Here is a 17734-nt window from a genome sequence, read left to right on the forward strand (position 1 = left end):
ATCTGTAATTTCGACACATCCATGGCTTGAGAAGAATGCTCTCTTCATGTTACATTGCACAACTGGTATGCTTGCAACCTGTGCACATAGTGTATAAACAAATCATTTACTCATACATTGTAAACTTTTTAATATGAGTTCTGAAAACACCGTCCTCTAAATCTATATGCTCCATGGTTGAATGAACTTGTTCATCAGCATCAGGTAAAGTTACATTTACACGTTTCTATGAAATTCCAGAGCTCAGTCAGCAAACATGGATAAGAGCAAGTTTGCATGTTCATTTGACTCGTTTTCTTAGAGTTGAGGGAGAACGCAGGCATCCAGGTAGTGGACAAAGTACACTTGGCGTGAGATAAGATCAGCGTCCAATGCATTGTGCAAAAAAAATAAAATGGAAAAAAGAGCAAAAGATATGCGATAAAACACAAATATGATTTAGCTTGCAGTCGGTCAATGTAGCTCCTTGCATATGAGCAACAAACAAGCATTCCTCATCAGATTACTGCAGAGGGCTCAGAGACCACTCATACAAACCCACACAGGCGCTTTGAAAGCATGGCGCTTTCTCACTGTGTGTATCCAACTCAAACATTTATCCACTGTTCATTGCCCCCCAACAATAACCCGCCTCCCACAGCCCTGATGTGACCCCTCCGTCAGCTGCGTAAACCTGAAGGACAGGCACAGAGTTCACATGACTTTAATGCCTCTTTGTTTTGTTGTTGTTGTTATTTTTTGTTTGCCTGTCAGGAAAATGAACAAGACATATGTAATCAATCCTCATGAATATCCCATCAACTCACCTGTTTTTTTTATTTCTCTGCTTTCTTTCTTTCTGTCACTCATTCTCTTTTGTTCCTCCTTCAAACAGTGTGATGCAATCAATAACTTACAAAAAGTGCCTGTGCTGAACACATAGGCCAACTCTCTTGCCCCCGTCTCCCTCCCTACCATTGCCCTCTTTCCCTCCCTCTCTCCCTCCCTCCCTCCCTCCCTCCCTCCCTCAGTTGCTCTGCAGCTTTTCTTTCCTGTCCTGTCTTCTCTCCCTGTGCTTGAATGGAGAGGCCGGGCTCTCTGGAACCCGCACCCCCCTTGCAGGGTGCAGAACCCGTTGCTGGGGTTCATGCTGCCAAGATGGAAGCGCCTCCTGCGGATGAGGGGGCAACATTTGCCAGCTCCAAGCTGTTTTGGTGTGGGTGTGTGAAGCGTTGGCTGCCTCTGGCCTACAGAGAGGAACTTTATCACGTCTTACGACTCACAGGCCCCCTGGTGAGTAGACGGAAACTGAAGTGTTGCTCTTTAATCTGCAAAAAGCTGCGATCGGAGTGACTTTACTTGATTTGATTTACTGTGTGATGTGCTGTTCATAACCCAGTTTAATAGTGCAATCATTTGTGAATATTTTATGTGTGCTAAAAGTAAAAAAAAAAAAAAAAGCTTCTGCTTATCGAATAGGGGCATAATTAGCTCATGGCTGCTGATTTCACACCACTGCTATCTAACTTCTTTATTTTGTAGTTGCCTGGATGCAGTTAGTGGCAGTAGCTAAATCAGTCCAAACTGTGTTTCTACAGCTGCTGTCCCGGATTCTGAACTTTCTCCTGCCGTTTGTTATCACCATTTTTTGCGGTCACATTGGAAATGCAGAGTTGGCTGGATATGCCCTTGCCTCAGCGGTATGAAATTGTTCTTTTGCAGATTAACAATGCCATAAAGTTTGCGTGTGCATGCGTGTGTGTGTGTGTGTGTTAGATGATTAGAAAATATCTCAGGTGTTTGAATTGTTATCAGTTCTTGACAGAATGCATCTTTTTATTGACAGGATTCAATCTGTGGATTTTTAGATGTCATCAAATAAAGTTTAGAGAATTATGCTTATTTTCAGTTCCAGTTTGTTCTCTTTTTTTCTTTGTTTTGATCAAGACTTGTTGAGAAGTAAGATTTCAGTTTTATTGTAGGACATAAAAGGGCTTCTAATGCAAGCAATGATGTTTTCCAGACTTGTGAAAGTTCTTGTGCGAATGCTCTCCTGTTCGAGCTCCTCCAAAGAAAGAATCAGTTTATGCAATTTATTTACGAAAATAAGGTTTACTCAATTTTCAACCTCTCCATAGAGTGATCATTCAAAGGTTAAATAGACCAAAAACACCCAGCTGGGCAACACAGGGCACCAGAATGCATTATGGGGAAAAAAGCAAACCAGCTAAATAAGCGTTACTTTGGCATTTATGACCTTCCGCACACAAAGCAGCAATGCTGCAAAACAACAATGGTTTAAGAATAGCTTGAGAAGCACAAAGACTTAATATATGGACTTAGGCCGCCAAATTCATCAGAACTCTGTCTAATGGATCAAGGGGCTCCACAGATCACAAGGCTGATCAGTGGACTGGTCAGATCACAAGACTGACCAGTGGAGGCTCCACTATGCAACTTGCAGGACTTAAAGGATCAGCTGTTAACATCTTAGCGCCAGATACCACAGTGCACCTTCAGAAGTCTGGTGAAGCCCACCTCTTGGAGATGTTAAGGCCGCTTTGGCAGCAAAAAGTGGTCATGATGTTTTGCCTGACTGGTGTATTTAAAACAGGACATGAAGTTTAAAAAAAAATAAATGTGTTCTTAACATGTGGAATTACATAAAACTTTCTAATATATAAAAATAGACTGACAAAAAGACACCAGCTTATACTTTGCTTCAAATTAAAAAAAATTAATTTGAACTTCTTTTTAAACTATTCTTTCTGAAATATTTTTTCCAATGAGTTTGTGACTGCAAAGCTCAAGGTGGTTTGGTCAGGTTTAATGTTTTACGTTTTAATGTTTTAAGTCCTCTAATACGTTTCTCATTGGAGATGAGAAGGGCGTCGCTCCATAGATAACAAAACAATAATAACAGGAGGAACTTTTTTTGGGGGGGTGGAGGGGGTGGAATCTAAATTTACATGCGATGTAGAGAACATAATGCATCATTCATGTAAAAATATTTCATTATGGTTAAAGTTGCTGTCGCTGCTCAACTGCCGGTAAATTTTAATTATTGTTAATCAATTTGTACTGAGTTGCTTATTATTGTCGCCAGAATACTGTTGGGTTTCTTGGTGTCCGAGTGTTTGCATGTTAGACATACAGAATACGATGTGTCAGTGGGTGAGCGTGATTTGCAATACACATTAAAGATCTAAAACAGCGGGAAAAAGAAGGCACTTAAAGTGACAAATTAAAATAGTTAAAGAAACACAATTTGTCCTGGTTCATGGCTACATGTACAGTATCTCCCTGTCTCCAGTCTGTCAAATGTTTTACGTGAATCCGTGGGCAGTCATTAACTTTGCTTGTGTGCCCTGTTTTAAAAGACTCATAAAACACTGGTTCTGTCAACATATGTGCAAAGGGTAGATAATCACATTTCAGACTTAGTTGAGCTCAGAATTATTGAAATTTAAGTTTGAAATAATCTTTTAATCCTACCAACGTGTTTCTTCAGGTTAAAATAACATTTATTATTGGAATAACTCAGTTAGAATCCTGGCTTAAATCTGACAAAGTGCCTGTAAAGAGAGCTAAGCATTAGGGTTATGACATGGAGACCTTTCAGACTCAATGACTTAGGATAACATTACCTCTCTGCAATGGTCAGAATATCAGTGGAAACAGACAAACAGCTGGGCGCTTGTAATGTTATTCTTTTACTTTATGTATTGAGAATTTTATAGATAATTGCTGACATGCCTCTACTCTCTTAAAATATAACAAACAATTTAAAACTTCCCATATTTATTGTATTTACACATTACTGTACATATGTGTATTCGTAAGATCTATTCTTCTAACCCTGAGTAGTTTGTATTAAACTTAAACTGAGTTTGCAAAGTTGATCACAAAACATCTTTTAATTGTAGGCAAAATCTAGATATTTGCGTGAACATCAGATTTAACGTGAAACATCTCATAACTGAGTTTTGTTGTCTGTTGCTTTAGACGATCAACGTGACAACAACTGCAACGGGCTATGGCCTGACGATAGCGTGTGATACTCTCATTTCCCAGGTGATCCGAGCGCTCTGTCGGTGATTTATTGTGCTTGAAACAAGCCACTGAAACGTCTCTGTTTTGCAGACATATGGCAGCAGGAACATGAAACGTGTGGGAGTTATTCTACAGAAAAGCACCCTGATCCTGCTGATGTTTTGTCTGCCTTGCTGGGCTCTCCTTGTCAACTCCCACAATTTACTGCTCCTTCTTCAGCAAGAGCATGAAGTGGCCCGGTATATCCTGCAGCTCTGATATCTTTATACTCTGTCTGGGAGAAACTGTGGTTTAGAACATAAAATACAAAAAAGGCTTATCTTCATCTTCAAGGCCAACGCTGACAGTTAAATTATCTTTAAGCAGTTTATTATTCAGCTTTCTATGTGCCTTTACCAGTGGATGAAATCTAGTAAGACCCCAAGTGAAGATTTCTATCTCTTTAGTTCATTTATTACATTTACAAACACAATAAAGCGTTGATTTGAAAACATAATTTTCATTCTGCAGAAACAGGGTATGAAAAGTTAAAAATCTAACTGTGTTTATGGCACTTATTGAAAAGTGTTTCTTTTTTTTCTTTTCTTTTGCAACATTTCAGAATTGCCCACCTTTACGTGATGGCGTTTCTTCCTGCTGTTCCAGTGAGTACAATAAACTGAACTTGTCTATTTATATTTAAATATAAACTAAATACATATTTAAAAATTATGCATTTAGCCAGTAAAGCAATTCAACAGAAGTACTAAAAGCTGCAGTTTTACCAAAAATGTTCCACAGTGGGGAAGTTGTAGTCAACGTGCCGTCCTGTTTTAGCTTTCCACAATATATTCTTTCATATTGAGGCCAAAAAGTTTAACTTTGGTCTCATCTGGACAGGACACCTTCTTCCACGTGCTTTCTATTTCATACAAAGCTTGTGGTGAATTTTCTTTCAACGACTTTCAAGTGTATCAACACTTCTGGCCGTTCTTCCGTACGCTCCAAATTTCAACACCTGACCTGTAAATCTCTGCAGCTCCTTCAGGTTTAGTATGGGACTCCTAAACCCATTCTCCATTGTCTAGTCTCAATCTAACTGGTTAATGTCTGGTTTGGTTCTTGCCAAGTTGAGTTTAGCTCCACTAAATGTGAGAGTGAATATGAGCAAGAACATGAGCGGGAATGTGGGATTGTGGTTGAAGCTCAGATGGTGTAATTTTGCACATATATCCTTGGGTGCCAGCAATCTCTCTGTTTATTTGTTTGTTGTGAGTTGCTTGGTTCAGCTGACAATGTATGTGCTCTTCTGCCACAATAGATAAAAAGGTTTGGACCTGAAGGTTTGACGGTAGAATTATCAATCTGCAGCTCGCCATCTCATCAGCTACTATATAGCCTGAAAATGATGGTGGAGATGCTGCTGTTAGAGGAGTTTCTATCACTTTGCGTAAATCATGTGCCAATTAATGAATGCAGTCAGCTGTCAATAAAATCCTTGCGTGAAACACACGGCTTGAGGTGTTTATGAAAAATGAGGAGGAACTATGGTGGACCTGGTAATAGAGACGTGGTTTTAGCTGCTTTTCTGATCGATAATCATTGCTTGTTTTGACAGTCAGTAGACGTCCATATCTTGATAGTGTTTCGAAGGTAATTGATTGTACTTGATGTTATTGCCCCTGTTACCCGAGTAAAAAGGTCTGAATACTTTTTGCTGGTCAACCACACAACATGCCAGATGAATACACTGGAGCTTATAGTTGGATGTGACAGAATGCTAAGATGGTTCTGGGGTTAGAAATAGGAAAAAGAAATCATTTGTCATTTAAATTGTAGGGCTTTCCACAATTTGCATGTGTCCAAAGTTTTGCGGGTGTCCTTAGGTTTCCTGCAGTGGCATATAGGGGAGTCTGTGGTGTGTGGTTTCATACAAAAAAGAATACAAACATCCATGCTAAATTTGTAAAAAAAGAAAAGAATGTGCAGAATCAGGTGAAAGCCAGCTCATTCATACATTAAATCTTCTGAACTGACGGGTGCACTTTCTTTTTTACCATGGCTGTATGATCATGCTTAAAAACAAAGTAAAGCTTAGAATATTAGGAATTTGTTGGCTTGATAGTTCTGCCATTCCTGGTTATCTTTTCATTCTCATTTCTAATGAACTAAGATAATCCAGCAGTTGAATAATGCAATTATTCAACTGAGATGGATAAGAAACACAATTTCCTTTTAAAAAGTCGATGCTGCGGGGTAAACTGTTTTCATCATGGCTGACTTTCAACAAAAATAACAAAGACGTGGAATACCAAGCTCTTCTTGCCATCTATGAATTTAAAGCTTTTTAATTAACCACTGATTTTGCTTTATTTAAAAACTTTGCCGCAATTTGGAGGCGTCACAAAAAATATGAATCAAAGGACACTGAATTACCTCCTGAAGCACATTAACCTAAAATCTGACTGTAGAGTTCACTCTTGAATGTTTAGTTTCCAAAGTTCATCCCACTTTACATGTATTTCATATTTTATTCTAAGATATATGACATTAAAACAGTACTGTTTTATTTACCTACTTATGCACTTAACACTAAATAAGACATTTGAGAATCATAGGTCTCAAGATCATCATAAAATTGTAATGTTTTAAAGATACTGCACACCAAGAGATATATGAGATCAGTCATATAAAAACAGACTTTTGTCTCTTTTTGTTCCAGGCTATGTTTTTGCATCAGCTGCAGGTTTCTTATCTACAAAACCAGGTACTTTCCCGGAAAAAGTATTTTTCTGCTCAGCTACGTTACATCTCAAAATCTGAGTTTGTGGAAACTTTTTAAGGCAAAACCTTTCAACCTGTTTTGACAGTTTAACTGTATTTCTTCTCTGATCCCGTTTTTGTTTCCTTTTACTTATTTTATTGGTTTACCTAGTTTATTGGTGCAAGAGTTTTCTACTACACTTTCCATTTTGCTACCTATCTTCATGATGTCAGACATCATGAAGATAGTCCTCCCTGACTGGTTTATCAGATTTGATCATTATGATATATTTGACTAAATGATCCATTAATATTTAATCTTGTTGGAGAATTTCTTTGGTGTACATTTTTCTTATACATGTGCTATTTTTTTCTGTTTTTCAAGTTTTATGGCCAACCAGTGTTTGAAAATTGTCACTGCAGACTTCCTTTCTAATTCTAACTTCTATATTTTTGTATCTATCAGGGGATCATTCTACCCCAGATGTACACAGCTGCAGTAGCCAACATTTTGAACTTGGGGATCAATTTTCTTCTTATTTCTGTGCTCGAGCTGGGTGTAATGTAAGTGTGCCTAACATTTCCTGCCTTTGAAATTTTGATGGACTTTGTATCGACTGATATGGTATCAAACCTCAGAAGTGAGAACAGATAAAATACATAATAATCAATAAATGAAAAGAGCAGGAAGTCAAAGAGAAAGGGAAGGTATGCATTCAATAGAAGCATTTTTTTCTACATTTTATCTTATAATTTGTCTTTGAAGGGTAATTTGTTTTTTGTTCACACCGAGTCAGCAGTTCACTGACGTTTATTATTTTTGATCTTTATTTAGAGAGAAAGGGTCAGAATAGGGCAAAAACAGACAAGAAAGAAATGTTACGGCTCATTCCAGATTCCAGCTGTACAAACATTTGATTCATCAGCAATTTGACCAATCGGGCCTCCCTGTTCGGGTCGCGTCTCCCCACTTGCTCCATATCAACCAGGGACACCTGCTAAGGGCCTATTGAATGATCTTACCGTCCCTTTATGTGCAAGTCGCAGTGTATGTTTTTCCTCTGTATGGTTCTGCAGAGATACACTTGTAAAATTACATCTTTACACCGTCTGCCGTAAACCAGATTAAGAAATAAATCCGTTCTGTCGTGTGTGTGTGTTTGCAGTGGATCAGCGGCTGCCAACAGCCTCTCTCAGATCATCATTTGCCTTCTGTTGTTCGGCTACATCAGGTGGAAGAAGCTCTATAAGCAGACATGGGGAGGTAAGATCAAGAGGCTCTTTTATCAATAGACTGTCACAAAAATATACTTGGATTCTTTATTTCTGTTAATTCTGATGATTATGGATTGAAGACAGTGAAACAATTTTTTCACTGTTTTGCCTGAATTACACCATTGTTATGTGGCATGGAGGTGATCAGCATGCAGATCTGCTGAGTTGCTAATAAAGACTTTCAGCTCTTCTGCATTGACCATGGAGACTCAGAGGTGGACAGAGCAGCCAAAAGTTTGTACTCAAGTAAGAGTAGAACTGCTTCAGCATATTTTTACTCAAGTAAAAGTAAAAAATAGCTGTCTAAGAAATTACTCAAGTAAGAGTAAGAAAGGATTTGGGAAAAAGTCTACTCAAGTACTGAGTGGTTGATCAAATTATCAATCATTTAATATTTAAAAATGACACAACCAGACGAACCAAATTGTAAAGTTAAGTGGAAACTTTGGTATTCTAAGGACCAAAATGACAATCATTCATATAAGCAGAAAAAAAATTACAAAATCAGATGAAAGAAGTTTTTTCCAAATCAGTTTTTTTCAACAAAGAAAAAAAAATTGAACAAAACCGCAGGAGTGTGTCTATGTCTGGTGAATGTTTGGTTAAAACATGTTTGTTTTCCATTCACTGGGTAGAAAATCCATAAATAACAAATAAAATGGTTGTGGCTCATGTCCTGGATGCATCTGTGTACTTTGGTTCTTGAAACATTGACTCCATTTGCAGCACAGACGTTGTGATTGTCCCTAAAACCTGAAATGAGTAAAAGCTGCAGTTATAACCATTGCTAATACATCTTTTCTACCCCATTTTTTCCTTACGCCTAACTTTCCATTGATACATTTTATAGTTTCCTTGTAAAAGGTTTGTTTGACTATCTACTGTTTTCCAGATGATTCTATGGAGCGTGAAATATGATTTCTATTTAAAAAATGTTTTTTTTTTATAACTATTCTAATGTCATACATTTTTTTCCTCAAGTTTAGTTAATTTTGTAAATCAAATTTAATGTCTAAAATTAAAATATAAGATCCTGACAGATTAAAAATATTACAGATATTTATCTGGGTTAATGGAGTCGTACGTTTTACTAAGAATCTGGATAAACCTTTCTGCAGGTTGGTCCACTGAATGTCTGCAGGGCTGGGGTTCCTACATGAAGCTGGCCGTTCCCAGCGCATTCATGATCTGTTTTGAGTGGTGGGTCTGGGAGGTTGGAGGCTTTCTTGCAGGTTTGTGTTTTATATTTTCTTTTACACTATCGCACCACAATTTTGACAGGATATTTTCAAAATCGTCTTGGCAGACCTGATAGAGTTTCTGTAAATTGGTTTCTTGGAATGGAGCAATGATTCCCAGCCTGTGGAAATCCTTAATATGATTTATACATACAGACAATAAAAGAAACAAAAACATTTTAATCATTGTATGTTGCTTTTACACCTACATCTGTCAATTACAAGTCTGTTCATGGGATACAACTCAACTAAAAGAATTAAGTAAATTTATGATATTGGCTCAATTTATTTATTTAGAAATGTGCTTCACCTGCACACATATTAACTCTTCACAGTTAAATTGTCAGATAGATGCATCATCCTGAAATTTCTTTTTGTACATTATTTTTATTGAAAAAGGTAAATCCTACTTGTTATGATGTATTGATTTAGTTTTGCTCCAGTCTAGTAATATCTGTTCCACTTGCTGACATGCTCTTTCCCAAACTGTTATACTCAAACCCAAAACTTTTGATTATTTTTAGGTTGGCTTGGAGAAGATGACCTGGCTGCCCAGCATCTGATGGTAGAAATAGGAGCCATAACATACATGGTACGCATCATTAGAAAGAAATGATCACCGGGGTTATTTACAAACATAACCTGGACTGAGTAATATATGCTTTCTTGCAGTTTCCTTTAGGTATCCACGCTGCAGCCTGTGTGCGTGTGGGGAACGCTTTGGGAGCCGGGAACACATCAAGAGCCATAATCACCTGCAAAGTTGCCTTAGTTCTTTCAGGTATTAAGATACTTATTACATGCATTTGAAGTAGAAAGAATCCATTGCTTTAAAAACATGTGACATGCACAAGTAATCAGCCACTGATTGATACATTTGATGTGTATTTGATGATTACTCTTGACGATTTTAATGCTTGTGCTCGATAAAACGGCTCGTTTGCTGTTCCCAACATGATTAGTTACTGCGTCATGTTTTTATCATGTAAAGCACTTTGATCTGCCTCTTTGCTGAAATATGCTACATAAAGAAACTTGACTTAAAGGGTCTTTCAGTGTTTAGCTTCATCTTCTTCAACTTTAACCAGTTTCTTCTGCTACAACCACCATATTTTACTGTGGTGCATTCAGTGATGTCAGTCGAAGTTTTCTGTCACGTATGACTTTTCTTTATTCCACATATTTCTTGTGTTCCTTGGAAGGCTTCCAGCAAACTGCAAATTGGATTCCTTATTGCTTTTATTTTGTCAATCTTCTGTATATTTGTGAAATGTGTGACTAAACAAATCCCCCTTAGCTAACTCAATGATGCTTTGTTTTGGTCTGTCACATGAACACCTCTAAAGTTATAGTTTATAGTTATAGTTTGTGGTTTGAAATTGACAAAAAGTGGAATTAATGTTAGCAAAAGACATTTTCAAAAATTAAACAGCTCTGACACATTCCTACTGGAAGGAAACCGCTTGTGTTGTATCCAACACATATAATGGTTATGATCATTGCGTGTCTCTTAACACCAATCTTGAATAATTTGTAAAGTGTTGTATCTTTTCTTTGCACCACAGGAGTGCTGGCTCTGTTCCAGGGGTTCATCCTCGCTGGCTGTAAGTCCGTCATTGGCTACATATTTACCTCAGACGAGTGAGTCTTCAAGCCAACACACATTCATTCCCATGCAGTGAATAAGCAGCTCTGTCTTGATGTGCTCACCTTGTCTTCTGCAGCAAAATTGTGCAGCTCGTATCAGACAACTTGACAGTTTACACATTTCTTCAGTTCCTTGATGCTCTTCTGGTATGTTTTACTTTTGTGTTTTATTTTAATTTGAATTTTTTTCCATCAATTAAATGTTCTTTTAAATATTTTTTGGGATCCTTCAGTGTGTCTGCTCAGGGATTCTTGTTGGATGTGGGATGCAGAAAATCGCAGCCGTGTCAAATTTGATATTTTACTACCTCATCGGCCTGCCTGTCGGAATAGCACTGATGTTTTGGGCCAAGCTGCGAATATTAGGTAATTTGTTCTTGATCATCTTTTCTGTCCATATCACCACATCACAACATCAAAAATGCCTGCATATGCTCTTGTCCAAACATTTTGCAACAGGTGCAGAGACAGCTGGGTGTTTTGTGTCGAACCTTAAATTAGGATTAACCAAAAATCCTGTTTTCCCCGGACATGCTGACATTCTGTTCAGTGCATCCGGCAGCTTTCTGTTATTGTTGAAAAAGTCAAGGTTTTCATTGTTTGACCAATAGACATACTTAAATTGACTAGTGCGATACATGGAATACCACAGCCTTTTTTAAAATTTCCTAGTGGTTGGTTTTTATTCAGTTATAGGCAAGATGCTTTATGGACAAAACACAAAATAAATGTACTTTATACTGTTCTGGTCACAACAAATGGGTGGCAGGGTGAACTGTTCACACAGCTGTTACTGCTCAACTTTCTAAGCTACAAAAGACAAAATGTTCGGGATGCACCAAATTTGATATTTGATATTGATACTGCTACTATGGCAATGTTTTTACCAACATGATAGAATTAGATATATTGCCCGATGCTTTCTGCTTCTGTGTAATCTCCCACAATCCTGCCCTGCATCACAATCACTGTCACATGACTCAATAAGTACCACATAACCAGCCCCCTAAACACAAACAAATGGCAGCAAGATGGAAATAAAATTGGTTGTTCATTTTGGCGCAGATTTGCTTATTGGACCGATACTGATATGTTAAAAAATAACTGACATTGACCAATACCCATGTTGATTGTTTCACCAAAGTGTTTTATGACTGGGCCAAGTGTCCTCTTTTTTGGATATTAAAATATAACGACCACCTTAAGTTTTTACAGTAAACTGGAAACACGTCTGGGTTCTGCCTTGTAGAGAGTGAAACCTGAAGACACGATTCTCAACTGGAAACAGGTTGAATCCTCCATCTGAGTCAGAGACGTCGCAAATGAATAAATAAAATCTTGCTGTCGTACAGACAATGGACAGACTTATTGGGGTTTTGTCTGCAGGAATGAGGGCGTCACCCTAGTTTGTTGGGGCAAAGAAAGAGCCAAGCTGAACGGTAGCTCTGTTGATTTACTGGCCTATCAATTTTACAACCTTCATCTGTGGCTATCCCGACTAAAACAATAACATCATGGATACAAGTGGCTGTATTGAGCTTCCTCCAGAGGGTGCCTGTGTTTAGCTTGATCAGTTTTATCAAACGTTATCCGCGTCAGAAATGCATTTTTGTTGGATAAAGCAAACAGACGGATGCTTAAAGGTCAGATTTAATCCATTCAGTGATTCCTTCATGATAATTTCATAGTGGCAGAAACAATAATTGAGATTTCGAGCATCACTCTGCAGCATGCAGTCACACTAAATTTACTTTACATTAATCAGCATGTTGCCCTATTTTCTTGCATTTTCTTTACAATTGTTAGTACATGCATACTGAATGACTGGCTCCTAAGAAATGAATTGGGAATTATGTTCAATGTTGATATTTAAGCTCAAAGTTATTTGGAAAGTCTAGTGAGTCCTTCCACCACTCTTCCAAGCATTCATAATTTTTCTTCCACAATTTGCCTCCTGCTTTTTGCTGTCCACTTAAAGCAGACCTACACAGACCAGCATCACTCCTCTGACTTGTGAAATAAGATGATTATAGTCTCTGTTAATATTTCCTTTCTTAAGCAATTAGGAACATCATGAAAAGCCTTAGAAAAGCGTGTTGGACGTACACATATTTCAGACTTTCTGCTTTCATCTTCTAACTGAAGGCAAAAGCTCTTTAAAGTACTCAGACAATGGATTTGAAGCTTATTGTATCTGTGAATATTATTTGTTTTGTTACTTTAAATAGATACAAAAGCAGGCCCAAGAGCAGAAATACTGTCATGATGAGTATTTCAGTTTGATTCAATAATAAAAAATCTCAAATAAAATTCAGTTAACTCATTTGGTTACATTCCTTTACTTAAATCAAAACTTGCTTAAGAGCGCAGTAGTTATTTGTCATATGTGCTAATCGTGCTAATCTGTCTTTTCAGGCTTGTGGCTCGGTCTCCTAATTTGTGTTTTCATCCAGACGGGTTTCTTCCTTGCTTTGATCTTTAAAGCTGACTGGAAAAAAGTGACGCAGAAGGTGAGCTATTCTCTTCTTTCTTTATAAACATATACAAATGTTCAAATAAGAAGTGGATTCAATAATAAAAAAAGAGATATTTTGAAGTCAAACTAAGCTGTGATATATATGTTGGACCTTCATTTATGCTTTTTAAGCATTTTTTGATCTGTTGTCTTTTTTTTCTGCTGTACCAAGTTTTTTTTGTTACTATCAACATTTTTCTAAGGATTTGGTTTGGTTTGCTCTCTTCAGTTTGTACCAACAAATTACTAATTTACCATTGCTACTTCATAAAAAAACCTAATTACATACCTGTGTACTTCGGCTTTTGCATATCTGTTTGTTCCACTTATTCATATAACATTTAATGGTTACATCAGCGTACGTAAAAATAGTCATTCTCAGACTCTGCAACACATTTGTCAGAAGGATGAGTCCTATACTCACATCAGGAAATTACTCCAGTGAGGAAATATTTATTCAAATAAAATTTTATTGAGCAAACAAATTATTGCATGTATTCAATGATCGTATCTATTAACTCTAAGGTCAATTTCCTGAAGTTTAATTGAAGCAGAAGAAGCGCAAACAAAATAAAACAAACTTAAGTCAAAATAATGTTTTAGGATCTTAAGCCAACTATAACGTACAAATAATAAAAAATCATAAACTGTAGAACATTAACATATATTTTTATGCAACTACTGCTTTGTGTGCATTAATTTCCTCTCTGAGGATTTATTTAGCGATCATTTAATTTCAAATGATCACTAGTTAATAGCTAAAACACCTTTGTTGAAGCTTAAGCAGTTTATTTATAGTTTGTTTATAATCTGACTGTAGGTGTTAATTCCCTTTTGGAAAAGATTGTTCTTGTGAGTGAAAGGTCAGATATGATGTTAATGGCAACAACACAGATGATCAAATCTAATCTAATAAAATCAAAATAACTGCCATTATCATGAAAGAAATTTACAGGACCCACAAAAAGTAGATTTAGAGCAGATTACAGAAAATTACTCAGTTATCAAAGCAGGGACAAAACTTCTAGCTTGCAGCAACACATCAGTGCACGGCTGATAAGAAATGTTTTCCTTACATGCCAGAATAGATCAGCTGCCAAACGAACAAAAGTGTAAAAGCATGAAATTGCAAAGTCATGAAATGGTGAACATCTTTTTTAAAAAAAGAAAAAAAACATTTTGTAACCTTTTGTCAGAATGTGGATAATTATGACAAAATACTAGTCTACTAACAATTCCCACTGAAGTCGTTCCGCGTGCAACTATTATTTTTGTAACTAGATCTTTTATTATTTTCTGGATCGTTTTTTGTAAATGACTTTTGTATTTGTGCCTAACTGGACATCTCGTTAACATGCTTTAGGCTCAGAACCGAGCTGGGAAAACTGTGGTTGTGGCCCCAGTGCGTCCTGTTAGTGCAGTTCTAAATGAAGCGATCTTACCGGATGTCATCGACTGCCCAGATTCGGTAGGTACACATTTCTCTCTGAAGCTTTGTATGCAAACCTCACATTTTCTATAATATATTTTATTTTGTTATCCCAAAGGCCCAGGAAAAGAGCGAAGCAGCTCTCAGAACAGAGGGCTACAGTCGGGTTAAAACCCAAGATCAGGAGCTGAAAGGAGGCCGTGAGTCAGAGGAAAATCACACCAATGCTGCAGTAAACGAGAGAGACGCAGAAAAGAGCAAAGAATCATCTGACTCCAAAGCTGCAGAGAAGCTCTCCACCTCTCAGCTGATCATGCGTCGGGGACTAACTTTGCTGTTCTCAGTTCTTATTTTGATAACAGGAGTTGTATTCCAAATTGCTTTTCCTGTAGTAGCACCCAGTGCCCAGAGTGTGGCCAACGCCACCTTGAACTGGGTTAATTTCTCCACTCCTACACCACTGGATGCACTGAACCTGACTACAAGCTTGTGAGCTTCTTGGAGTGGAGACCCCTGCTGACAACATGTGGTTACTGCACTGGGGAGAAACAAAAGGCCTTACTGGCCAGCTGCTGAGTGAATCCACAGAAGCCAGCAAGCGATATGAAACTCCACTGACTCTAGCAGGAAGAACAAATGTTTTGAAGTAAAGACCGGGTTTTAGCTCTCTCAGTCAAAAGTACATGGCTGCACTGTGGTGAGGAGCATTAATACAAATTCCTCACCAGCACACTAAATATAAAGTGCTAAATATGCTGCTATCAGTGACGTGCGGTGAGCTTCATGACTGGTGAGGCTCCACCAGAGTCAGATGTACAAATCAAAAATCAAATATGGAAGCTATATTTTCATTTTGACCATAACTAATTAAAGCTTCTAACAATATAATAGCAAGAAAGATAAAATAATATGTAAAAAGGTACAATTATTAAATTATTTGGATGTTTTCTTTGGCTGACCTCTCTTTTCTGATTAAAACTGAAAATCATGTATGATCTGACCTTTATCTCTGTCATTCTGTTGCAAAAAGAAAAAAAAAAGTCATCGTTTTTCATTTACCTTTCATTATCAAAAATCTAGCAGCCAAAGAGAGTGGCTTGAGCAGTTGTTTATCTGTATTTACCCCCTTGACTGTTTTCAGTCTTTTCAGTGCGCAGAAGAAGAGCACCTGTTGTGTCTATGATGCTCAGCACTGTCCCCTATCAGTGAGTCATGGTACATCTTGTTTCACTTCGAGCATTTTCACTGCAAATTTATGGCCGATCATATAGACTAAATATGTCACACTCATTAAATTTATCAAACAGACTGTGGAATGTCAATATAAGTAGAAAACGTGTAATTAAACAAGTACACTGGAATGTGCCAATTCATTCAGTTGTGTGATACAGCGACCCCAAAGGTCACTTTTCAGTCTTTGTGTCCTCTGGACTACTTTTTTACTAAATGGAACATAGTTTTTAACTTTAAAAACTTAAAAATTCATATTTGTTTTAATTTTCTCCTCCAAATTTATGATTGCAACAATGGCGTTTAAAATGGTTTTGCTCTTCAAGCGGGTAAGATGGTCTTGACTACTGCCAGCTTCTGATTGGTTAACTTGTGCATTAAGTAGCCATTAATCTGAGTGGGTAGATAAAGGCAGCGTGTGACCATAAAGAAATTAAATAAGTCGAGAAATAACTGTATAATTTTTTTATTTATAAATTGACTTTTATTTTAATTATTGAAACCAACAGCAATATTAATTTAAAGATTTATTTACTTTTCTGAATTTTGGCACTTTTGGACCTCCATACAAATATGGCATGAACATATTATTGATTTGGTTTCTGTGTGCACTGCCCTATAGAGTAAAACCTTAACCCTTAAGTCATTTTTATCATGTTTTAGAAAACTAAACATCGAGTGTAAATATGTATTTTGTACACATGAAAAAATTACCTGAACAGATGTAAATATAAATCACTAAATAATATGTTAAATAATGGTTTTATTTTTGTGTCATTATAAATGTGTTCTGAGTTTTGTCTTGGTATGATTAACTAATTAAAAACATTTTAAATGAACAATGTGATTGTGTGTACATTTTATGATCACTACCAATAAAAATAATGAAGTCAATAAAGAGAAATCAGGTATGATGAAGTGCAAAAGTCAGACAGATATGACACTATATGATTAGTTTTAAGTAAATGTGGCAGTTTTTGGTATTTTCTAAAGGCAAAAAATGCATGCGTCATGGCTTCTATGTTGCATAGACATAAGATTACCTCAATTTTACTGATGAAAACTGAATTTCAACTATTTATTTCCAAATTAGGATTCATCATTACATAAGCACATGCTAGACGTTTCCCAACAACATGACACAACAAATAAGGTAGCATCATTTCTTAAGAAACCATGGTACACCATGACTCTGAAATACAATTGAGACAGGAGATTTTTGTCTCTTTCCGCTTGTTAATGACGCCACAGCATGTTACTGATTGCAGTCTCTGGAGGTAAGTAGGCCAAGATTGCAGTCTCTGTGAGGAGCCTCTGGCAAGATCTCCGCTGATGAGCAAAATGTGTCCATGTATGAATCCAACCTGATTTCCATATTGAATAACAATACATTATTTTGCATTTTATAGGACTAAAACAAAGAAGTGTCTGCTGTAAGAGTAGTGTCTCAACTATGATCTGGCTTCATACTGTATACAGATACCTATCAAAACTCACCAGAATGGGATATAGTTGTAATAATTTACCATGCTGAAAGGAATGCTCTAAAGTGAACTTTACCGTTCACCATTTTCGACATGGCATGACTTATTGCACACTATGTTTGCTTGCATGTAGCTTCATGTG

The 17734-nt window shown here is 37.0% G+C and overlaps 1 protein-coding gene across 1 annotated transcript; it reads left to right on the top strand.

Annotated features, from left to right (window-relative positions):
* The first annotated feature begins 1006 nt into the window (after positions 1-1006).
* Positions 1007-16950, top strand: slc47a1 (solute carrier family 47 member 1). Its single transcript, XM_088012684.1, has 17 exons — positions 1007-1272; positions 1578-1679; positions 3985-4053; positions 4123-4271; positions 4634-4676; positions 6734-6778; positions 7241-7338; positions 7941-8038; positions 9168-9281; positions 9812-9879; positions 9960-10068; positions 10853-10928; positions 11012-11081; positions 11168-11300; positions 13350-13444; positions 14813-14917; positions 14997-16950. The coding sequence occupies exons 1-17, from the start codon at positions 1060-1062 to the stop codon at positions 15369-15371; spliced, it is 1962 nt and encodes a 653-aa protein (XP_087868810.1). The 5' UTR covers positions 1007-1059; the 3' UTR covers positions 15372-16950.
* The last annotated feature ends 784 nt before the right edge of the window (positions 16951-17734 follow it).

The sequence above is a fragment of the Poecilia mexicana genome, unplaced genomic scaffold (genome assembly GCF_051168715.1).
Source record: "Poecilia mexicana isolate PSO_F unplaced genomic scaffold, ASM5116871v1 scaffold_14, whole genome shotgun sequence".
NCBI lineage: Eukaryota > Metazoa > Chordata > Actinopteri > Cyprinodontiformes > Poeciliidae > Poecilia > Poecilia mexicana.